The 26,289-nt window shown below is 41.6% G+C and overlaps 2 protein-coding genes and 1 long non-coding RNA gene across 7 annotated transcripts in view; 1 reads left to right on the forward strand and 2 right to left on the reverse strand.

The window, feature by feature from the left end:
* The window catches only part of LOC124131962 (synergin gamma-like), a 43,256-nt gene extending 36,817 nt beyond the window's left edge, over positions 1–6,439 (forward strand). For all 4 annotated transcript variants that reach the window (XM_046495506.2, XM_046495508.2, XM_046495507.2 and 1 more), the window contains 3 exons: positions 1,140–1,347; positions 4,486–4,577; positions 5,834–6,439. In XM_046495506.2, the coding sequence (XP_046351462.2) occupies positions 1,140–1,347; positions 4,486–4,577; positions 5,834–6,076 (543 nt within the window). In that variant the 3' untranslated portion in view covers positions 6,077–6,439. The remainder of the gene's footprint in view (positions 1–1,139; positions 1,348–4,485; positions 4,578–5,833) is intronic.
* LOC125380119 lies at positions 2,787–3,662 on the reverse strand. Its single transcript, XR_007221069.1, has 2 exons — positions 3,628–3,662; positions 2,787–3,037 (listed from the first exon to the last, which is right to left on the reverse strand). It is a non-coding gene; the product is annotated as an uncharacterized LOC125380119 (long non-coding RNA).
* Positions 6,440–11,718: 5,279 nt separating the features above from the next.
* Positions 11,719–26,289, reverse strand: part of LOC124131963 — a 64,474-nt gene continuing 49,903 nt past the window's right edge. For both annotated transcript variants that reach the window (XM_048396449.1, XM_046495509.2), the window contains exons 11-13: positions 17,445–17,505; positions 14,585–14,617; positions 11,719–13,689 (exon numbers count right to left, since the gene is read on the reverse strand). In XM_048396449.1, the coding sequence (XP_048252406.1) occupies positions 12,872–13,689; positions 14,585–14,617; positions 17,445–17,505 (912 nt within the window). In that variant the 3' untranslated portion in view covers positions 11,719–12,871. The remainder of the gene's footprint in view (positions 13,690–14,584; positions 14,618–17,444; positions 17,506–26,289) is intronic.

Consider the following 26,289-nt stretch of genomic DNA (forward strand, 5'->3'; position numbering starts at 1 on the left):
ATTCCCAACATGGATACAATGTGTGAAGCCCATTTCTTGTGTGCCCCACCAGGAGGATACCAGGGTCTAAGTCCTGGATTCACCTCAGTCATAGTCCTTGGTCTTCCTGCACTATTCCTTTGCTTACAGGTTACACAAATGCATTAAACATGTACAATCAAGCACAGTGTCCCACATTTAGCTGATGATGATGTGACGTTCTGTCATACAACAGAAATGCTGTTTAACCCGAACTGGGACATGGGTGGCCCAATCATCTAAGATGTGCAGAGTGTTTAACCCAGCTTATGATGCATTATCGTATATCGACCTGGGACATGGGTGGCCCAATCATCTAAGATGTGCAGAGTGTTTAACCCAGCTTATGATGCATTATCGTATATCGACCTGGGACATGGGTGGCCCAATCATCTAAGATGTGCAGAGTGTTTAACCCAGCTTATGATGCATTATCGTATATCGACCTGGGACATGGGTGGCCCAATCATCTAAGATGTGCAGAGTGTTTAACCCAGCTTATGATGCATTATTGTATATCGACCTGGGACATGGGTGGCCCAATCATCTAGGATGTGCAGAGTTAGTTGTGTCCCTTAGGCATGCCAAAAGCATGTAATGGGTTTAAATTTCAGACTCACCTTGAGTTTGTTTCTAGGTTTGTCAGCACCATACCTGTGCTCATGGGTTTCACCAATGTGGTAAATGTGTAAGACCTGCATCACTTCGGGTTTGCCTCCCACAGCAAGATATAACTGAAATACTGTCAAATGTGGCGTTATATCAAAGTCACTTGCTATGTGTCTGATCCTGTACTAGATACTAAGGGGGGCACGGGTGGCCCAGTCGTCTGAGACGCTGCGAATCGCTGTGCAGAGTTGCGCCCCTTGGGCACACCAAAAACCTATGATTGTGGGTTCGAATACCAGTTAGCCCCGATTATGTTTCTAGGTTTTTCCATGCTCGTGGGTTTCACTGAAATGGCAAACGTTTGAGACCTGCATTATTTCGGGTTTTCCTCCCACATTAAGCTGACACGCCGCGATATAACTGGAATACTGTTAAAAGTGTTGTTAAAACCCAACTCACTCACTCACTCACTAGATGCTCAGAAGCTTATGAAGCTTATTTTTCTTCCTCAGGGGAGCAACAATCATGAGTACCAGTGGGAACGTTGTTTCGACAATTGTTGCCGCATGATCAAAGATGCCAACAACATCTTCAACTCTGTCAGCCGGTCAGCTGTCTGTAACGAGGTCATCAAGTCATCCCAGGGGTCAGAGTATGTCAACGGCATCATTGAGATCTACCGTGTGTCCTGTCGAATCATGGCAGCAATGACAGGGTCAGGTGAGACAATCACACGTGCACTGAGTTCACTTTCCAGGAGGGGGCACGGGTGGCCCAGTTGTCTAAGGCCCCGCGATTCGCTGTGCAGAGTTGCGTCCCTTGGGCACGCCAGAAACCTATGATTGTGGGTTCGAATCCCGGTTCCCCCCGATTATGTTTCAAGGTTTGTCAGCACCATACCCGTGCTCGTGGGTTTCACCGAAATGGTAAACGTCTGTGACCTGCATCACTTCGGGCTTTCCTCCCACATTAAGCAGACAGGCCGCGATATAACTGGAATACTGTTAAAAGCGGTGTTAAACCCAACTCACTCACTCACTCACTTTCCAGGATAGCTGATTCTTGAAGCCTTGAAGGTGTTCATTACAAAGCTATTTAAATAAGGGAACCAAAAGAAATGAAAATATTTGTTCTAGAACAGCCAATGACACCAATAAATTCAAGTATTAGAACTTATGTACAGTGAACTACGGTTATAATGAACTCAAAGTGACCACTGATTTTAGTTTGTTGTATCCGTCGTTCGTTAACGCATTTCGACATCTTTTATCAAATCATGTGACATCATGTTACTCGATAAAAAACCAAAGTACGACTGTACATGTACAGAATAAATCCACTTCATGTCACTTGTAGGTAACTCCAGGAGGAGTGGGTGGAACCTCATGGTTGATTACTGTCGGGGTGTACACAGGGTGTGGGTGGAGCCTCACTGCTGGTCATTGTCTGTACATGACTGTACATCCATTTCATGTCACTTGTTTATTGAGGGTCTAATTTGAGTAAGGTATCAGTCTAAAACAGTTGCCGTCAATTGATTATTGCCATTTTGGCCGCGGATGTTTTGATAGGCTGATTGGTGACACGTGAAGAGCTCAGCTCAGGGATTAACAGCTTGTTATGCTCTTTATCGTTATCGTTGACAGAGTACACAGGGGACCACAAACTGAGTTCGCTATATCCGTTATTTTGTTATAAGTGTGTTCGTTATATCCATCAACTTTATATAATACAATTTATTACCCATATGGGCTCAAATATTCAGTGTAATAACTTTTTGATATTTGCACAGTGTGCAATTAGTGATTCTCGAAGCTGATTGGTCAGGAAAACAAAGATCAATTTTCATTGGACAACGGAACTATTTTTTTCTCATCCCATTCATTCACAAATCCACGCCTTTCCCTTCAGATGTTTTACGTGCTACAATCTCACTGACTCGAGATTTTTAAGACAAGACACATAGTTTCATATTAACAACATGATTTCACATTATCCTTTTTTTCATTTATTTCACATGATTTTCATTTTACAGTAAAAACCAAAACTACGTCCCGGCCGTTTGTAAGCAAACATGGCTGGCCATTTGAGACCTGTCAAAGTAAATGACCTCGTTAAGCGGACGGAGATCTGACTGACATGAAAAGTTATTCGTATAATTCAACCTCTGAACACATTTAATGTCTTTGTTGTCAAAACTGCATATGGCCAGATTGAAGTTCCAAGATTCAGATTGTGATGTTGCCAGAAACTGTTTCTAGGGCGCCAAGATCATCACCACCAAGTCCTGGTTTGCGTCTGTGTTAGGCCTAGAGGGCTTGCTGTTTGATGAATTTTTCGAACACCCGAATCCAAAAACCGGACTTTGTATAGACAGGTTTGCCTTTGTGAACGATGATGACATCGATAACTGCCAATGAAAATGAAAACACAATGAAAAAGACTAAACTTGACAAGTTGACATGAACTTTGTTCACAAATGTATAAAGGTAAGAAAAGCACGAAAAATATGACTACTCACACTTTCAACGATGGCATGAGAATAAAAACAAATTCATTTTGCAACGACATTTAGACTTTCCGAAAGACATCATAAAGATACACTATTTCGTACAATTTTGTAACGTTGTGTGAAGAAATAAGGACGTGACACTTTTTTATACAATGTATACGTTTTTCGTAACCGCGACGTCTGCACAGTACGGCACTGAGCGGTATGCAGGCTGACTGATGTCCGGGGACCATATGACTATGAGGGTTAATGACACAGGAAAGGTTCAACTAAACATTATTATTTGCAAATTTATCATTTCGGCATGCACATCAGACAGTTCAGAATTCGAACTGTCTACTTTGAAGGAGATCAAGGGTAGCATAGAGTGTTACCTTAGCGACGTGATTACCAGCATCTGGTTGCGAAATCGATGCACTTTGCTGAACTCAGACAGGTTTTGAAATCAAAGCAAAAATAATTAAAAATACAAGGAAAAGAAAACTTACCCCAGCGAGCTGATCCTGTGTCCGATATTGAACTACCAGGGTAAATGAACTCCGTGAATGCGGACAGCTTAGCACCAAGTCTCCAGATACTGTGTTTGTCTATCAACAGGTATTCGACCATTATGAATCACATCAAAATATCAACATACTCCCGTCATCTGACTGTGTCCACTCCACGTTTGACAAATCCTCCTGAAATCCCACATGCACATGTTTCCCATCAGTGACACTTGACTCAAATCACACACGATGTTCATTAAACTTGTTGTCCGGATTAAACTGTAACGCCGGTTCTCTTGTCATTCCTGGTTTCGGCTGTCTCATCTGGGTCAAGTCGGGTCATTCATTCCGACACTGTGACAGCAATCGTACTTTTCAAAGTTTACCTTCTTTTCGCAACTTTTCTCTAACAAACAGGACTTCTGTACATTCCGTCTATGTTGTTGTTATAGGTTTTGGCATTTTTGTCAAATGACACATTAAAAAATTGACAGGTTTTCCGTGTTTCCTCTTCTCAATGTGAAATGCATGTATCTGCCGATGCACGACGGGGGCTGTAACGTCAGTGACTCGGTACGAGTGATTATGGAAAATATGTCACTCATGAAATTAATGTTTTAAGTTCCTTGCTAAAGCTCGGAACTTAAAACATTAATTTTACTCGTGACATATTTTCCGTAATCACTCGTACCTCGTGGTTTATTCTATAAATATAGCTCAATTCGCCGGGACCAAAAATACAGTTCATTTTATCCTTCAGTTCGTTTGAGCGTGTTCATTTTAAATGTAGTTTACTGTATTACCTTTTCGTCGTTGTAGTCAGGTGTGTCACACTGTACCTATGTGTTGGTGTTTTAGGTATAAAGACAGCCTCCCTGGAGCGGCTCCTGAAGGACATTGACCTGGCCTGGAACAACTTGACTGCCTTCTTTGTTGGAGCCTCTGTGCTGGTCAGTATCGGGGTATAAATGGGGAGTGGGTGGAGCCTCAGTGCTGGTCACTGTCGGGGTGTACACAGGGTGTGGGTGGAGCCTCAGTGCTGGTCAGTGTATACACGGGGAGTGAGTGGAGCCTCAGTGCTGGTCAGTGTTAGGGTATACACGGGGAGTGAGTGGAGCCTCAGTGCTGGTCAGTGTCAGGGTCTACACGGGGAGTAGGTGGAGCCTCAGTGCTGGTCAGTGTTGGGGTATACATGGGGAGTGGGTGGAGCCTCAGTGCTGGTCAATATCGGGGTATACATGGGGAGTGAGTGGAGCCTCAGTGTTGGTCACTGTCGGGGTGTATACAGGGTGTGGGTGGAGCCTCAGTGCTGGTCAGTGTAGGGGTATACACGGGGAGTGAGTGGAGCCTCAGTGCTGGTCAGTGTTAGGGTATACACGGGGAGTGGGTGGAGCCTCAGTGCTGGTCAGTGTCTGGGTGTAAACAGGGAGTGAGTGGAGCCTCAGTGCTGGTCAGTGTCTGGGTGTAAACAGGGAGTGGGTGGAGCCCCAGTGCTGGTCAGTGTAGGGGTATACACAGGGAGTGGGTGGAGCCTCAGTGCTGGTCAGTGTCTGGGTGTAAACAGGGATTGGGTGGAGCCTCAGTGCTGGTCAGTGTCGGGGTATATCAGGGAGTGGGCGGAGGCTCAGTGCTGGTCAGTGTTTGGGTGTATAAGGGAGTGGGTGGAGCCTCAGTGCTGGTCAGTGTTGGGGTATACATGGGGAGTGAGTGGAGCCTCAGTGCTGGTCAGTGTCGGGGTATATAAGGGAGTGGGTGGAGCCTTTGTGCTGGTCATTGTCGGGGTATCCTCATATATGTGTAGATGATCTGTGTGGCATATGACAATCTGACTTCAAGATGGAAGTCACTACTTTTGAAAAAATCAGCTGTTAACACCAGTAATACTTTCAAAGGATAGTCACCGAACCAGGCATATATAATGATTATGTTCTAAAGGTCAAAGTCATCAGAATGCAAAAAGGGTATGATTGAAGATAAGGTACGGGACATGATCAGAGTTATAACAGTACAGTACACCGTGGTTATAACCATATATACAGCAAATGGACAGGTCCCTAAAACATACACTTCGTTATATCTGTCAGTTCGTTATATAGGTGTTTGTTATAAAACTAGGTTACTGTATGTTTATTTTACTTCAGTTATGAAAACTGTCTGGTTTTTGGATTCTGTGGTGGCTGACGAATGTTCACACTTTCCTTCACAGCCGGAACCAACGACCCTCAACTTCTTTCATGCGATCATCAAATCTGACAGTGATGTGGCTCAACACAGTGCTTGTGGTGTCTGTCTCCTGGATGTGGATGCCCGCTCCAAGTCATTCCAACAGAATGAAGAGATTACCAAGTTGACGTACGGGGGCCGGCAGTATCACGCTCCCTGTGCCAACTTCTGGATCAACTGTGTCGACTCCACATTACCTGCCCTCAAGCTTCCTGAACTGTTATAACATTGACTCCCATAGAACTGTCATAACACAGACTTCAAAGCTGTTATAACAATTACTGTAGTAGAACTGTTATAACATGGACTTTAGAGCTGTTATAACAATTACTGTAGTGGAACTGTTATAACATGGATTTCAGAGCTGTTATAACACTCTAGTAGAACTGTTATTACAATGACTTTAGAACTGTTATAACACTGACTCCGGTAGAACTGTGATAACACGGACTTCAGAGCTGATATAACAATTACTGTAGTAGAACTGTTATAACACAGACTGCAGAGCTGTTATAACACTGACTCCCGTAGAACTGTTATAACACTGACTCCAGTAGGAATGGGATAACACAGACTTCAGAGCTGTTATGAGAATTACTGTAGTAGAACTGTTATAACATTGACTTCAGAGCTGTTATAACACTGACTCTAGTCGAACTGTTATAACACAGACTTTAGAGCTGTTATAACACTGACTCCAGTAGAACAATCACATTAAAACCAGGTCTTTTACTCCCATGATATATGTCTCTGCATGAATATCTGACAACGCCTCCATTGAAGGTCAGACCAAATGAACGCTGAGCCACCTCGAACTACCCATCAAATTGAAAGATGTGTGTGTCCTTGAACCCATCAGATGCCATTACTTGACCACCCCAATTCAGATTCATTGTACTTTTTATGAAAAAAAACCCACACACCAGAGAACACAAGTGTATAAAATATCTATAACAATATTATGATGCTGCCATTATTATTTAGATTCAGAATTGGCCTTTTTGTTTGTTTTTGATGTACAGAAATCAGATATTCTGGTCTAAATGCTTTGCTTACTCATACTGAGAATTTAGAAGCCTAGATGCTGATTAGAATGTTTGCCTCACTTGACCTCTGATTGAGGTGTTAGCGATATTCACTCGAGAGAGGTATTCCGGTTGGAGTAATAGATCTAATTTTTATAAATATTGTTGTCCATATAGAAACGTATGTCACAATCTCTGGTGTCAGTTACTAAATGGACGTTTCTTCAGCACAAGATTATTCATTCATTGTTGCTTTCCAAAAATACTTTCCAAAAATAAATCGAAGCATAGATCACAGGGACCAAATACAGACCTGATATTGCACTCTAATACATCTGTTAGAGTTCCACTGTTTATGGAAAAAAGCTTTATTATTTGTTGTGTTTTTTTTGCTGTTAAAATATGACATTGCTAATCAAATGTCTGATACCAGATGCCAGAAGTTGTTGGTTCAACTTAAGAATGGAAGTCAGGAGAAGCGAAGCTGTTCAAGGGAGGTTACTCCTTGTGTCACCACTTGCATGGCTGATGCATTTTCTTTTGTAGCAAACAAACAAGTATTTATTATTTAAAAGGTTTTTTTTGTAAGTTGAGCACAAACTGTGAGACTGTAAACCTTTCATTTAACATTACAAAAGTTGTGTATTGCACAAGGTATAATGGCAGATTCATATTATGTGTGTTTATGTTGTTTCACACAACAGTCAACAATATCACAGCCATCTGTCTTGTAAGATGAAATGCAGATGATCATATCGCCTGTTATCTAGTGGGCGGTGGGTAGTCAAATGGTACATGTTTGTTCCAGACACCAAAGTCCTGGGTTCGATTCCCAATATGGGTACAATCTAAGAAGTCGATTTTGGGTGTCACCTCTGTGATATTGCTGACAGCGGCATAAAACCTCGTTCACTGATTCCTTGAATAAGAAGGGATAATCGGACGGAACTCTGCTTTACCGTGGCTCCTGACTTCTCATCTGGTCGACCACAACGGGCATGTATCAGCCTGTCAATTGACAGCCATTGGTGCAAGCGTATTTGCTTTATAGAAGTGTGGTATTTTTTGTCTGTGAGGGTGAAATATTAACATGTTATTTAGTGGTGTAAGGATATTGAGAGGATGACAAGAGTGTTCTTGTCAACAGAAGTTGGTTATAGTTTCAATACCCTGGTAAAATGTTTGAAATAATTATGAAACTGCACATAGCTGTTTTTGAAAAATTAAGATCAGTCTCACCAGACCAATTGTCCTTCTTACTTTGGGTATTCTAGTTTAGCCAGGACGAGGGCATTTAACTTTATAAAGATGTGAGGATGGTTGATTTTTAGTCATTTACAAAGAAATGTATTATTAATACCCAAAAATGGGATGTTGTTTTCAAAATACTTGTACATACAACAATTTGTATTATATGAGAATATAGTTTTAAAAAAACACACACACATATGTTTCAAAATTTAGGCAAATCAGATCCATAAAAGAAGAAAAAAATGGTTTCATTTAAATGTTCAATTATTGTTTAGGAATGAAGAACAGAAAGATTCATTTGATTTTATTCTGTTTTCTGAATCATACATGAAGCTGATGTATGAAAATATTACATACATAAGTTCCTGTCCAAAGAATCACTTAGAGCTGAATATACATTTGAATGACATTCAAGTTGTTAAACGCTTGAATTTTAGATACATGATGCTAAATACTATTAGGCTTACAAAAATAACAGAATTGGTTCTCAGGCAATGACTTTTGAAAATATAGTGCAGTGTTATTGTTTTTTTGCTTGTTCAAACGAGTATGTAACCAATAAAACAGTTGTGAACCATCAACCTGGGAAAGGGCCTCCCTACATAGACAAGCATACAAACTCCTATTGCCCCCATGACCATAACATGAGCTGCACAGTAAAGCAGTGCGCATGTAAAAGGAAGTCAATGCATGCTTATATTGGCTCGCATTCTTTTTAAGAATTAGTTTCAAAAATATATTTTTGATAAATGGAAATAAAAACGACTTTATGATGATGAGGTGGTGCCTGAGAAACCAAGACTTATTTTTTAAGCCTATAAAAAGTTGCTTTTTATTTGTATTTTCATCAGATGTTGACAGTAAAATATTTTGTCATGGAACTTGGAATTTCATTTAAAATTCATGCCTTTTCAGTTAACAATATTTCAGGTAAGCTTTCTTAAATGGTAATTTGGAATGGATATTAATATGTAATTAAAATAAGTTGTTTATAAAGTGAGACAATCCAAAGGTATATTTTTCATATTGACATGTATCAGTAAAACCACACGAGACTGGATTTTGTTTTTGCTTTATAGCCAAAACTAATTAAAAAAACAACACTGTTGGTTTCATTGTTCCAGCCTCAGATGTCGTCTCACATTACAGGTTTGACAGGATCCTATTATAAGGGTAAAGCTATTTTTCAGGGCATTTCCATTTGCAGAAGCCTGAGGTCTTCCATTAACTGCCTGACGAAGGAGGGCATTTGAAAAGAGTGAGTGAGTGAGTGAGTTGGGTTTAACGCCGCTTTTAACAGTATTCCAGTTATATCGCGGCGTGTCAGCTTAATGTGGGAGGAAAGCCCGAAGTGATGCAGGTCTCAGACGTTTACCAGTTCGGTGAAACCCACGAGCACGGGTATGGTGCTGACAAACCTAGAAACATAATTGGGGCGAACCGGGATTCGAACCCACAATCATAGGTTTCTGGCGTGCCCAAGGGACGCAACTCTGCACAGCGAATCGCGGCGCCTTAGACGACTGGGCCACCTGTGCCCCCGCATTTGAAAAGACCAAGGGCTTCTGCAAATGATAATGCCCTGAAAAATAGCGTTACCGTTATTATAGCTAAAATGGATGGAATTTGTTATCAAATAAAAACAAACAACAATATCGGTTTTGAAACATTTACTGCAATCAACAGGAATGTCACTAACCCACTTCTACAAATATGGAAACGTCATAGAACAAACCAGATGACGTCACTATTAAACGTGACGTCACCTATCCCTATCCTATGACGTCGCCTATTAACGGGCGTTATAATGGCCTTTTGTAAAGCATTATGAGGGCATTATCAAGTTAGAGTGGCCTGCTCATTTTTTATAACATGCGGGCGGTTTATTGATAATTCAATCCATTTTAGCTATAAAATCAGTTATACATGCATGTTGTTTTAGGTCTTAGGGCACTGTGCAAATCATAGTACTAGTTATAATCATGATGATATGTCCGTTATTGCTTGTGTATATAATGTGTTGATGATGTTGATTGATGCCAGTTTCTATGTATCTTCCGTTGTATTTTTTCAATAGGAAAATTATCGTTACATTTTGTGTGTACACCCAAAATAAGGCATTCTCAAAGTGCTACATTATTATTACCCCGGTCAACGGATCAGTGGTCCATGAAACTTCATTCTCAGCTCCTTGGGGAGTATACAACATAGTATATGTATTCAAAATCATGAGGTATTGATAACACTGGTGACCTAACATTCCACTAAACCTAGAAACAAAAAACATTCCCCAAAGTGTTTTCACTCTCACGATTAGTATTTTTAACGTTGGTGTTCATACATAAGGGATGTTTGAAAACTTTAAGAAGCGTTTGCTACAAAGCCTTTGTTTCTTGACTTGTTGATATTTATTTTGTATTGTCCATATTGTGATATATGCTTGTTGTACTCCTCAAACGAATTGTGAACAAATATTTTTTGGGCTATCTCAGATAAAAGATGAGGATCTTGTTGAAATGTTGGGTTATTCGTACATAGGTTAATGTATGTTACACTGATGGTGTGGGTGAGTTTATTGAAGAGATGATTTGACTGTTGAAGAAATTAACATTAAAAACCTCATTGCCACACAGGGTATTAGTCAGGAACAATTACTTGCCCTGAAACCCCCGTGGGGCGGTCGGGTAGCCTTGTGGTTAAAGCAATCGCTCATCACGACAATGACCCGGGTTCGATTTCTGACATTGGTACAATGTGTGAAGCCCATTTCTGGTGTTCCCCGCCGTGATATTGCTGAAATATATTGCTAAAAGCGGCGTAAAACCAGACTCACTCACTCACTGAAATCCCTGTGTTTGATCCAGGTTATTCCTTGTCCCCAGCAACCTAGGCTTGTCGTAAGAGGCGACTAAATGGATCAGGTGACCCAAACAGTGTAGGACACTTGTCTTGATATCGATCACTGGATCGTCTTGTCCAGAAGGAATCATTTACAGATGGAATATTGCTGAGTGAGGCCATGAACAATCATTGACTGATCGAGATGAAATAAGTCTGATGTTTCTTCCTTGTTCTTGCCCCGAATGGCTGCAAGATTGCTGATGTGGCATTAAGCATTTTCACTCACTCTTTGTTGGGGGCGGTCGGGTAGCCTAGTGGTTAAAGCATTCGCTCGTCATGCCGAAGACCCAGGTTCTATTCCCCAAATGTGTACAATATGTGAAGCTCATTTCTGGTGTCCTCCGCCGTGATATTGCTGGAATATTGCTAAAAGCGACGTTAAACCATACTCACTCACTTACATACTCACTTTTTGTTGAGAGGAAACCGATGAAGCAAGTTCGATGAATTGACTGTTAATGACACAGAGCAAATGAGATCAATCATATCAGCTCAGAGATTTTCGTCTCTCATAGTGTAGAATCCATCTTTAGGTGAGACTGAACAAGATGACATGTGTTCATTATGTGTGTCATCAGGAAACGTGTTGGTTGGTTTCCGTCTATCCATGAACTGTAACCTCAAGTTTTGAGAAGGCCCCTTAAATAAATAAGTTTGTCCATACTATTATGGATGAATAAATAAACAAACATTTGTTTTATGCGTTTTATTCAACCAAAATTCCAGATCAGCAGTACCAGAGAAATACTTCGCGAATGATTCTGACAATACTACAAAACACTCCAGGTAAACATATTGACTTAGTAGCTGTGAATTTCGTTTGTTATGCAACTCTGTCGAAAGCAAACCACAGATTGGTACACTCCAGTCTAAAAGTAAACGGTCATTTTCACTAACAGAAGGCAGATACCAATAACATACAGGAGAGTTGATACAGGCACAGCTACAAAGTCAATCTCAATATGTACATTAAAGAGAACTAGGCTTGGCAGAGCCAGAAATATAGCTCAAGTCTTTCAGAACCATTATGTGTGATGGATGTCAATCTAGTAGTTGATGAGTACCCCAATTACACACAAACAATGTATCATACTCAGGCCAGTGATTAGAAGGTGAGACTGAAACTAAACATGGCACCAGATTGTGGAGACTTGTCCCCCTTTAAGGACTTGCAATGATAACTTTTGTACCAGATTTGTCATAGATTGATTGGTTGTAATTATGGGAGGCAGTGGGAAGCTATAGGAAAGGATGCATTCTTGTTATAAGACTGGTTGATCCCCATTTGACATGGCGTGGTGATAAACTTATATCAATTTGTTGTACATGGTACGACAGAAAGACCATGGCAACAGAAGCTGGACTTCTGAGGTGTCTTTATTCATGTTTCCAAAATAGGACAGGATCGCGTTTTTAAAAACCTGGACCATACTCGACCCTTAAGATGTGCACAAGTGAGTAGGTGTAGCATCACAATCTCTTCAATATGTTTTAGTAAATGCAGTCAGAATTAGTCTGTGTTTACATTCAAATAGCAAACATATAAACTCAACAATACTTGACTGATCTTTGGACCAGATATTCAATGATAAATAATTACAAAGATGATACACAGAATGATTCATTAGCGCTGCAAGAACCAAGCTTAATAAATGTACCATGTTTTAGATTTACATCCATGGCACAGGTTTAATGCTTGATCTTTCCATGTGTAATGTTAGTGTATTAACAAGCATTTGGTCAAATCATTTTTGTACAAAATATCAATCCTCATAGATACTAAAATAGTGTAAGTACACACACACAAAAACGTGCATGCTCATGAGGATTAGTGTTGTCGGTGGTCATTTCCATGGCGGGAACTTCATTTCCCGAGCTGAGATTATTTGAAGATCAGCTTGGCCTGTGTTTGCACCGACATTCTGGAAGCGTTGCGTCCCTCCGCTTCTTGAAAGGTCAACACGGCCCATGTTCCCTGTCTGTTGACCTATGTGCACACTCTGTATAGGGTCGACTTGAATATTTCCATTTATTGCTGAGAAGGGATCTACTTGAAATGTTGGTGCTCTCTGAATAAATGTTCCACCAGTCTGATGCTGATCAAATTGAGAGCCAGGTTGCCCAAAATTATTACCTAAGCCTTGTTGGCCAATGTTTTGGGACTGACCAAATTGCACTGATTGCATGTGACCTTGACCCATGTTTCCTTGTCCAATATCGCCAATGCCTTGCCCAATATTCCCATGACTTTGTCCGACATGACCTTGACTGTGTCGCATGCTTCTATGACCTTGATCTATTCTTCTGTGACCTTGATCAAAAGTTCCCTGACCTTGACCCATACCTCCATGACCTTGACCATGACTATGTCCCACCCCATGTGTATGGCCATGCCCCATTCCAACTTGATCCACATGAACCCCTTGAAGGTTCATGTTGACCCCTTCCAGATGACCAACTTGCACACCTTGACCCTGGAGTAGCCCTGGCTGGACACCCTGGACAGGGAGTGGCTGGGCGGGCTGGAACTGATTCATCTGGTTCTGCCTGGGTGGTGGTACAGTTGTTACAGATGCAGCGGCCAGGTCACGCATGAGATCGTTAATTTCTATGAGTGTTTCGTTGTAGTGTAAGGACCATTGCGGGTATCGAAGTAATTCATCTGGAAATAATAATAATAATAATAATAATAATAATAATATAAAATAATAATAATAATAATAACAACAACGATGATAATGATAATGATGATGATGATGATGATAATAACCCATTGTTAAGGGTAGTTCAACAATTTAACAGACCACGAGGAATGCCAAATTTAACAAATATTTGTAAGCACCAAATCCACACCCGAAAGCATGTTCAAATTACCCCAGTCAAAGGATGAATCAATCTTTATTTCACATACTTAAAGGCCACAGGCATTAAGTACATTACAAATTGTCCAGTAGTGATCATCTAACAGATTTTCCAAAAATCATAGCGTGAAATATATACATGTCAATGGATCAGTGTGCAATCAATTTTCATTCTCAGCTCCCTGGCGAGTATACAACCCAAGCTGCCTGTGAGCCACTAGACGGTTTAAAGTCATCTCATCCTTCCGGGTACCCATTCACTGTTGGGTGAACCAAGGCACATTTCAAACGAAGTCACTTACCTAAAGAGACACCACGTGTGCTACATGTTATTTAGTTTGGGGCAGGAATGTAAAATCAATTACGTGTCTGTAATGAAACGTTCGGCTGGATTGAACATGACCATGACACACACCCCCCCCCCCCTCCCCCACACAACCCCCACCCCCCCCACCCCACCCCCACCCCACCCCCACCCCCACACCCCTACTCCCACAGCACCCACCCCTCCTCCTAAAACAAGGACTGGTCGTCAGTATACTGTATCTGAGTGGGTTATGCATGTTAAATTGCGGCATGGTATCTCAGTGGGCTTGCACAGTATAATTAGTCCGTACTTGTACTATCACACACACGCACGCACGCACGCACACACACACGCACACGCGATTAGCCGTTATATAAATATATACTTACCAATGAGAAACTGCGGGACACTCGGATGGAACTCTGATGAAATAAAATCGGAAAAAACTAACTGGGGTAAATGAAAAACTATTAATGGCATAACATTTGCCTTGCTTATTAGTTGTTCCAGTTCATTTCGGTGACCAGCGATGGTAGGACAAGTCAGTGATGGATCCACAATGCAACAGGTAAACTTGCAGGTACAAATGTCAACATCTCACCTGTTTTATTTTAATATCGAATAAACCATCATGCCTTTAATCTCACCGATGAAGGATAATACATCACTATCTATCTATCTATCTATCTATTAGATGTCACAGGCACCCCCATACAAGCAAATAATGGAATGAGAATCTATAGATAGGTGCGCACGATCCCCTTTTAAATTATGCTTAATATTTATACATTTGGACAATATATTAGGTGATCGGATAAACTGCGGGTACACGTGCGGCACCATGACTTAGTCACTTGCATTGGTGCAACACTGTCAACAAAATCACACAGTTACTGTTAGAAAGTTTAGGCACAATTTTAGGCACCCTTCCGATGTTTTTTTTTCATTTTGATATCATTTAGAATATCTATCTTCTTTCCATGTTTCTGCTTTGTCATTCGTTTGTATTTGGTGCCTGAGTCAAGTCTAAGATTAGTTTACTAAGTAGCGACTCTAAACTGGTTGCCCTGTCGGTTGGCGCAGTGAACTGTGCGCTTTTAACAGGCGGTGGCCATACGATGTGGTACAAATCTGTACTATATCCGGTTGCAGGTGCGCATGCGTAACAACCTTATATTTCGAATGTAACTAAACATGGAGACATGTATAGTTGTTTTGGATGATAATAGATATAACAAACATCCCTGCCGATGTTATATGTTGCGCTATTTAGGGTATTTGGCGAGTCATTTTACTTAACGAGCAAACTGCACGTATTCCGCTCCAACACCGAGGACCAATTAATGACATGTTTGGTGTAGTCCAATCGCAGCCTACGAGAAATTGGCCACCGCCTGTTCTTCTGTACCGAGGAAGCAACAGACTCGCCTACTATTTGAATCTTGCAGTTGTTGATACAGCCCCTGTGGGCTTAAAGCGGGTGGACATACTTACTTACTTACCATAAATAAAACTATCTACAAAGCTCTATCTACAGGCCCTATCAAACACTTACCTTATGTTTCCACCTCTGCTGTTTTAGTTTCTTTGTCAGAAAATAATAAAATCATTTAAAGTAGACCATTGTGACGTCATCGGGAACATTCTGTCACAATTAAACGACGTTATCAATCTCTGGACACTAAAGGTGGTGAACTGTACGTTACACATTCAAGACTGGTTATGAATAACTCTTCAATTTCGTCATTGCCTCATTATCATAAGGATGTCAGCTTAATATGATAAGACCGCCTCGTGGTCTTGTGAGTGAGTGAGTTGGGTTTGACGCCGCTTTTTAACAGTATTCCAGTTATATCGTGGCGTGTCAGCGTAAGGGAGGAAAGCCCGAAGTGATGCAGGTCTCAGACGTTTACCACTTCGGTGAAATCCACGAGCACGGGTATGGTGCTGAGAATCCGAGAAACATAATTGGATTCGAACCCACAATCATAGGTTTCTGGTGTGCTAAAGGGGAAAAGCAAATCGCGGCGCCTTAGACGTCTGGGCAACCAGTGCCCCCGTGGTCTTATGGACAGAGCGTCGATGCTCGTCCGCGTCATGCCATACGACTTTAAAATATGGTACTTGTTGTTACCCTTCCTGGAACTTGGGGGATACAACAAGGACTTCGCCCTACCCTAATATGATTAGGACTGTCATGAAGTTTGATGCCGTGCCAGTGTAGCCCTTTCGTGAAAAACTGTGCACTTTGTGATAAAAGCATAAACTTGGCACAGTTGTAGGTAATGACTTTCCAAATATCTTCAGTTATGGGGCCACAAAAAAATCCAATATGGCCGCCATAGCAGAACGAAATTCTTGTACATCTCATGGGAACATGATCCACAACTCAATATATTATGAAAAATGACCATTTTGGAACGTATTTCCCCAACACTATATCTGTAAAGTAAATAATTTTATCATAATAGACTATTTATGTAGACCATATAATAGACGATGTGGGTAATTCAAAGTGTGAAAAAATGAAACTAATATGCATTTCTTTCTTTTCGGCATATCTTTAAGAAATACATCAATAAGGCCAATTAACTATACCAATATTGTGTACTCATATGGTAAATAACAGAATATGTAAAGAGCAAAATTTGTATTTTTGAAAATATGCTTTAAATGGATAATGGTTTGGATGGTTTGGGACAATAAAATGTAATCACAGTTGCCACCACATTTACAAAATGGTGTACCAATCAAATGTGCCATAAACCAGTCACACATTTCTCTGCAGCCCGTCAGACATCTTGGCATGAGTGAGTGAGTGAGTTGGGTTTAACGCCGCTTTTAACAGTATTCCAGTTATATCGCGGTGTGTCAGCTTAATGTGGGAGGAAAGCCCGAAGTGATGCAGGTATCAGACGTTTACCACTTCGGTGAAACCCACGAGCACGGGAATGGTGCTGACAAACCTAGAAACATAATCGGGGCAAACCGGAATTCGAACCCACAATCATAGGTTTCTGGCATGCCCAAGGGACGCAACTCTGCACAGCGAATCGCGGCGCCTTAGAAGACTGGGCCACCCGTGACCCCCGTGAGACCTAACAAATACCCTGATTCTAGACACTTTGTCACGCCTTCAAACCATCTGAAATAAAATGATCAGGTTCTACTGTGTATTTGCAAATTTGGTGTTGAAGGGTTACCATGGTAACATGCATGAAACAAAGCCATCCCTGATTGGTCACCTACCTAGTACATGAGCCTCGTTCTGACCTGACGCATACTGCAGCGTCTGGGGAGCCCCTTGCATCTGAAATGTGGTGTGTCAGAAATACAGGCAGGATGTAAGGAGAGAACACAGAGTGTGGAGTCGATAGTCAGACTGTATGTATGATGTAAGCACAGAGCACAGAGTGTGGAGTCGATAGTCAGACTGTATGTATGATGTAAGCACAGAGCACAGAGTGTGGAGTCGATAGTCAGACTCTATATATGATGTAAGCACAGAGTACAGAGTGTGGAGTCGATAGTCAGACTGTATATATGATGTAAGCACAGAGCACAGTGTGGAGTCGATAGTCAGACTGTATGTATGACGTAAGCACAGAGCACAGAGAGTGGAGTTGATAGTCAGACTGTATGTATGATGTGAGCACAGAGTGAGGAGTCGATAGTCAGACTGTATGTATGATGTAAGCACAGAGTGTGGAGTCGATAGTCAGACTGTATGTATGACGTAAGCACAGAGAGTGGAGTCGATAGTCAGACTGTATGTATGATGTAAGCACAGAGCACAGAGAGTGGAGTCGATAGTCAGACTGCATGTATGATGTAAGCACAGAGCACAGAGTGTGGAGTCGATAGTCAGATTGTATGTATGATGTAAGCACAGAGCACAGAGTGTGAAGTTGATAGTCAGACTGTATATATGTGATGTAAGCACAGAGCACAGAGTGTGAAGTTGATAGTCAGACTGTATATATGATGTAAGCACAGAGCACAGAGTGTGAAGTTGATAGTCAGACTGTATATATGATGTAAGCACAGAGCACAGAGTGTGGAGTCGATAGTCAGACTGTATGTATGATGTAAGCACAGAGCACAGAGAGTGGAGTCGATAGTCAGATTGTATATATGATGTAAGCACAGAGCACAGAGTGTGGAGTCGATAGTCAGACTGTGTATATGTGATGTAAGCACAGAGCACAGAGTGTGGAGTCGATAGTCAGACTGTATGCATGATGTAAGCACAGAACACAGAGAGTGGAGTTGATAGTCAGATTGTATATATGATGTAAGCACAGAGCACAGTTTGGAATCGATAGTCAGATTGTATATATGATGTAAGCACAGAGCACAGTTTGGAGTTGATAGTCAGATTGTATATATGACGTAAGCACAGAGCACAGTTTGGCGTCGATAGTCAGATTGTATATATGATGTAAGCACAGAACACAGAGAGTCGAGTTGATAATCAAACTGTATATATGATGTAAGCACAGAACACAGAGAGTCGAGTTGATAGTCAGACTGAATGTATGATGTAAGCACAGAGCACAGAGTGTGGAGTTGATAGTCAGACTGTATGTATGATGTAAGCACAGAACACAGAGAGTCGAGTTGATAGTCAGACTGTATGTATAATGTAAGCACAGAACACAGAGAGTCGAGTTGATAGTCAGACTGTATGTATGATGTAAGCACAGAGTGTGGAGTCGATAGTCAGACTGTATATATGATGTAAGCACAGAGCACAGAGTGTGGAGTCGATAGTCTGACTGTATGTATGATGTAAGCACAGAGCACAGTGTGGAGTCGATAGTCAGACTGTATGTATGATGTAAGCACAGAGTGTGGAGTCTATAGTCAGACTGTATATATGATGTAAGCACAGAACACAGAGAGTGGAGTCGATAGTCAGACTGTACATATAATGTAAGCACAGAGCACAGAGTGTGGAGTTGATAGTCAGACTGTATATATGATGTAAGCACAGAGCACAGTGTGGAGTCGATAGTCAGACTGTATGTATGATGTAAGCACAGAGTGTGGAGTCTATAGTCAGACTGTATATATGATGTAAGCACAGAACACAGAGTGTGGAGTCGATAGTCAGACTGTACATATAATGTAAGCACAGAGCACAGAGTGTGGAGTTGATAGTCAGACTGTATGTATGATGTAAGCACAGAACACAGAGTGTGGAGTCGATAGTCAGACTGTATATATGATGTAAGCACAGAGCACAGAGTGTGAAGTTGATAGTCAGACTGTATATATGATGTAAGCACAGAGCACAGAGTGTGGAGTCGATAGTCAGACTGTATGTATGATGTAAGCACAGAACACAGAGAGTGGAGTCGATAGTCAGACTGTATATATGATGTAAGCACAGAGCACAGAGTGTGGAGTCGAAAGTCAGACTGTATGTATGATGTAAGCACAGAGCACAGAGTGTGAAGTTGATAGTCAGACTGTATATATGATGTAAGCACAGAGCACAGAGTGTGGAGTCGATAGTCAGACTATATGTATGATGTAAGCACAGAGCACAGAGTTTGGAGTCGATAGTCAACAAATATATATATATATGATGCTTGCACAGATAGTCCAGATGATAGTCACCCTGTATTGATTGTCACACTGTATATATTCTTCGAGCTTTTTATATCTGCTGTGTTAGCTTGGGTGATGGTCGCCTGTACAAATGACGCGTGTTAGCTTAGGTGATGGCCGACCTGTATATATGGCGTGTGTTAATTTGGATGATGGTCGACGTTTACATATGACGTGTATTAGTTTGGGTGAAGGTCGACCTGTACATATGACGTGTGTTAGTTTGGGTGATGGTCGATCTGTATATATAATGTGTGTTAGTTTGGGTGATGGTCGACCTGTACATATGACCTGTGTTAGTTTGGGTGATGGTCGACCTTAAGATATGACGTATGTTAGTTTGGGTGATGGTCGACCTGTATATATAACGTGTGTTAGTTTGGGTGATGGTCGACCTTAAGATATTACGTATGTTAGTTTGGGTGATGGTCGACGTTTACATATGATGTGTGTTAGTTTGGGTGATAGTCGACCTGTATATATGACGTATGTTAGTTTGGGTGATGGTCGACCTGTACATATGACGTGTGTTAGTTTGGGTGATGGCCGACCTGTACATATGACGCGTGTTAGTTTGGGTGATGGTCGACCTGTACATATGACGCGTGTTAGCTTGGGTGATGGCCGACCTGTACAAATGACGCGTGTTAGTTTGGGTGATGGCCGACCTGTACAAATGACGCGTGTTAGCTTGGGTGATGACCGACCTGTACATATGACGCGTGTTAGTTTGGGTGATGGCCGACCTGTACATATGACGCGCGTTAGCTTGGGTGATGGCAGACCTGTACATATGACGTGTGTTAGTTTGGGTGATGGCCGACCTGTACATATGACGCGTGTTAGTTTGGGTGATGGCCGACCTGTACATATGACGCGTGTTAGTTTGAGTGATGGTCGACCTGTACATATGACGTGTGTTAGTTTGGGTGATGGCCGACCTGTACATATGACGTGTGTTAGTTTGGGTGATGGCCGACCTGTACATATGACGTGTGTTAGTTTGGGTGATGGCCGACCTGTACATATGACGTGTGTTAGTTTGGGTGATGGCCGACCTGTACACATGACGTGTGTTAGTTTGGGTGATGGTCGACCTGTACATATGACGTGTGTTAGTTTGGGTGATGGTCGACCTTAAGATATGACGTATATCATTTTGGGTGATGGTCGACCTTTATATATTATATGGAAAAAATCTTTAAGCGATGTTCAGTCAGCACATTGTTTGTTTGTTGTTTACGTCGCTTTCAGCAATATTCCGATCTGTTAGTTATCGCGTGAGACAATCCAGTGATTGACACCATGAGCATGGATCTACGCAAATAGGATACGATGACCTGCATCCACCATGTCAACGAGCCTGACCACCCGATCCCGTTAGCAGCCTCTTTTATAATATGACAAGCATAGTCGCCTCACACGACAAGCATTGGTTGCTGAAGATCATTTCTAACCCGGATTTTCGCGGGTATCAATCAGCATGTGCCCGATCGTATTACATTAAACAACCGAGCGTAGTATGCGCATGTCAGTAGCCAACACGCCATGTGATCAGTCACTGTTAGGGGGGGGGGTGGGGGGGGGGGGGGGGGGGGGGGGGGTGGGGGGGGGGTGGGGGTCACTTTTAGTGCTGTAGGATTGCACCCAAGCCCAATCACCGACTCCGTGTTAAATCGCAGTAGCCGTGGTCAACAATTACACCGTGCGCGAACCATACGATGTGAGTTGGAGCCTTACTATCGATGCATGTTTTCCGGCAATATTGAGAGTTTATCATTGGTTTGTTGGTTGTTAAAAACAATTTAGCTTGAATGATAGGAAATATAGAACCCTTAACAAGAATAGGTACTTTATGTTTTTGTTTGTTAGTTTTCAAAAGGTACAATTTTGTCAACTTGCATAACTTTGAATTTTATCCAATGAGCCACAAAGCCCTGCTATGACTGAAACGATGTTCATAGCGATGTAGATACTACCTCACTTACTCTGCTGATCAGTTTAATAGTAGGTCAACATATACCTGTTTGAATTGGTTCATGATTTTGATGGAGAAGATCATGTGCCGTCTTTTGATGTATTGTCATGTAACAAATGTTCACACAGAGGAATATACACAGGTGATAGTTAGTTACATTCATAATTGTGTCAGTGAAACGTGGTCGATGACACAAAATGAAATTGCAGTTTCAGTGTTAGAGGTGATGTCGATGTGTCAATGCAATACTAGAATATATGTGCACATGCGGCAATATTATCTCGTTAAGCAGTCTCGTTGTGGATGACGTTGTCACATTATCGAACAATCACACGACAATACGTCACATCGTCAAACAATTACGTACATGGCAATGTCGTCACATTGTCGAACAATTACATGACAATGACTTCACATCGTCGAACAATTACATGACAATGTCGTCACATCGTCGAACAATTACATGACAATGTCTTCACATCGTCGAACAATTACATGATAATGTCATCTCATCGTCGAACAGTTACATGACAATGTCGTCACATTGTCGAACAATAACATGACAATGTCGTAACATTGTCTAACATTTACATGACAATATCACATCCTCGAACAATTACACGACAAATGTCACATCGTCAAACAATTACATGACAACGGCGTCAAATCGTCGGACAATCACATGACAATGGCGTCACATCGTCGCAAATCACATGACAATGGCGTCACATCGTCGGACAATCACATGACAATGGCGTCGCATCGTCGACCAACTTATGACAATGGCGTCACATCGTCGAACAATCACATGACGATTCTAAATGACATGTAGAAAACACAGGACGATATTACAAAGTCATAGCAGCACCATTCATGCTACCCGTGCATGCTATACAGTTTAATCACAAATTCCTTCATTCACGAGACATTCTCATTTTTCTGAAGCGAATATCTTTTTTCGCCTTACCCAAACAACTCCCACCCACGACTAGCAAATGGTCTGCCAAACAAAACATTATATGGACGTATTTCGCACACAAAGCCAACAAACAGATAACATGTAAGATCACATCGTAGTTTATTACAACGTACACCCTGTCACGTGACTACGAACAGCAATGACAATCACGTGATGAACTACAAATATACAACAATAAGTTTTTGACGTTTTAATAAGTTATTAGTGAGTGAGTATGGTTCTTCGCCGCCTTTAGCAATATTCCAGCAATATCACGGCGGGGGACACCATTAATGGGCTTCACACATTGTACCCATGTTTGGAATCGAACCCGGGTCTTCGGCGTGACGAGCGAACGCTTTAACCACTAGGCTTACCCCACCGCCGAAATAAGTTACTAACTGACGTTATCCAATTTCCGCGTTTGTCAGAGATAACATTACAGTCATTTGTAAACGATGACATAAATAATTTATATTTTTCACATTTATCCTGTTTTTAAATTATCCCTTAACTCTCTTTAATATTCGTTCGATCAATGTCTGGATGTATCATTGAACGGTGATACACTGCTGGGCAATAGAAAGTACACTTTTAAGAATTGGATTTGACGAAAAAATTAAAAACGTTATCAAAACTTTACCAAGTAGAAAAACAGTCGCCGAAACACTGCAAACGTAAGGTTTCATTTAAGCATCCATCATACACGGGCGTTACTTTCTTTTGCCCTGCAGTGTAATATTCAGATTGCATATCAGCCGTTTTAAAGAGAAGATGTTCGCTTTAAAGACAATGCAATGGACAAGACACTTAGGCATAAAACATAAATTATTAAATATAGTTTGACATATAACGTCTGAAGCATAATTGCAGCATAGCAACAACAATTTACAAAGATACAGCCACATAAAATATGGACAAAAATACGTTACATAAAATTGAACATAATAGTTTAATTATAAGGTTAAGCATGGTTAGAAACGAAACAAGAAGATATTTTCACGAGCCACACAACAGTAATGGACATTGGATATCTTAGCACTTTACTTGATACTGACACAACACCTAGTCGAGAGTTAGGCTCGGTGGTTCCAGGGTAGAATTACAAACTTAATATTGAGTGTCATCAAAGTTCTGATTTGCCCTTCGTTCATTATGATCCAACATATTACTATTTGAGTGAGTGAGTGAGTATGGTTTAACGCCGTTTTGTACATTAATTGGCATTTACTTAAATGCAGTTCGAAAGATATATATATATTATAACGGAAGAATTGCATTTTGGCGACCTGTTCGGCATTGGTTTGTGGCAGTATGATTGAGTGAGTGAGTTGGGGGTTACCCCGCTTTTAACAATATTCAAGCAATATCACGGCGGGGGACACTAGACATCGGTTTCACACATTGTACCCATGTCGGGAATCGAACCCGGGTCTTTGGGGTGACGAGCGAACGCTTTAACCACTGGGCCCCTATTACTATTACTATGTGGTGTATTGCAAGAATACTGAAAGGCAAAACAAAGCCGCAATGTGCATCAATTGGCATCAACTTAAATGAAGTTCCAATTATGTTATGATGTATATATTATAACGAAAGAATTGCATTTTGGCGACCTGTTCGCATTGGTTTGTTGCAGTATGATTGAGTGAGTGAGTTGGGGTTTACCCCTCTTTTAGCAATATTCAAGCAATATCACGCATTGCTTCACATTTTGTCCCCATGTAGGCAATCGAACATGTGGGGCGAGCTACCCCAGCGCCCCTCTGTGAATATGACCATTGATATACACATGCATTGTGCAGGTCGAGCAAATTGTAAATAATGCACGTGCTTTATGTTCCGTAGCCGACAACCGCCTCCTTGGTCTAGTGGTAGAGCCTCTGCCCGGAGAGCGGAAGATCCGGGGTTCAATCCTCGGCCGCGTCATACCAAAAGACGTAAAAAGATGGCACTTGTTGTTACCCTGCCTTGCACTGGGCATTTAGGGGCTAAAACAAGGACTAGTCAGCTCGGAGTCAGTATACTGTGTCTGAGTGTTAAACTGCGGTATGTTATCTCAGCGGGCTAGCACTATAAAATAGGTATTAGTCTGGACTAGTATAAGCAGCCACAGACACACACGTGCATGCACGTAGCTATAATGCAATAATAGTGCAATAGTGCAATAATCTTGGACGCGACGCTTAATACCATTTCACCTCACCTATCTGTTGCCGACATGTGTGTGCTCCCAGGTGTTTTCAGGTTGTTCCAGCCATTGCCACTTGAGAGACAGTGTCTCTTTTGACGGCATATGAGGGTGATAGGAATGTTGCATCAGGAATGTCAGCTCGGTCTGTTGCCAGGCGACTTCACTCCGATCACGTGATACCGCTGGGTTGTCCCTGATCCGGGCGACCTCGAGTTACCTCCCCTGCTCGAGACCATCACATCGCTGGCTGTTCTATCAGAGAATGCCACTTGTGGGCATCACAGACGACAAATAGTCTCCAAGGACAACAATGTCCAGTGCCGCAGCATTTTTAAAAGGGAGGGGTCCAAAATATCAAAATCCCCTCCCAGTCAATTGTACTGCCTTAAGCATACTACATTTGTTATTTCAAGTAGGGGAGGGGCGGCGGTTCCAGGGGACCTGGGTCATGAGTCACCAGATCTCGGGCTGGGACTCATGTCAGACACCACGCGCAGACTTGCGTTCTCTGTATTTTCACTGTAGGACCCCCTTTAACTGCATTTCGCTTAGGGGGCACGGGTGGCCCAGTCGTCTAAAGCGCCGCGATTTGCTGTGCAGAGTTGCGTCCCTTGAGCACGCCAGAAACCTATGATTGTGGGTTCGAATCCCAGTTCGCCCCGATTATGTTTCTAGGTTTGTCAGCACCATACCCGTGCTCGTGGGTTTCACCGAAGTGGTAAACGTCTGAGACCTGCATCACTTCGGGCTTTCCTCCCACATTAAGCTGACACGCCGCGATATAACTGGAATACTGTTAAAATCGGCGTTAAACCCAACTCACTCACTCACTCACTCACTTATTTCGTTGACTTTTGTCATTGTTCCAGACCATAGTCAACAAATAAAAAATGATATGTGTTCACAAAACTTTGATTCAAGTGGAAATACATAGATTTACTGTGCACGAAATAGTGTCAAAATGACTTTCTTTTGCCTTACAGTGTATGTATACACTTGCCCTTATCACAGAAATGTCTGGTTTCGCGTTCGATGAAGTATCATACGGTAGTAATTCGGTAATTTACTCAGATAGCAACTTGGGGTTAATTTGTCATTGAAACATGTTAACAGTTATCTATTTCATTGAGTTTGAAATTTCGAAGAGAAAGTCCTGACATTAAGGTTAAGACTGGCACCCTCAATTATTTCAATGTAACGCATGGACCAGTTTATTGTATATTTCCTAACTAGGGTAACACACGTTATGATCAATCTGTCCACCACCAACGTATAGTAAGACATTCGACTGGCTGATTTGTCCGATAAGGCCACAGCAAAAGAACTTTGTGTTTTTTTAATGTGTTCA

This window comes from Haliotis rufescens, unplaced genomic scaffold (assembly GCF_023055435.1).
Source record: "Haliotis rufescens isolate VD_foot unplaced genomic scaffold, xgHalRufe1.0.p SCAF_15, whole genome shotgun sequence".
Taxonomy (NCBI): Eukaryota; Metazoa; Mollusca; class Gastropoda; order Lepetellida; family Haliotidae; genus Haliotis; species Haliotis rufescens.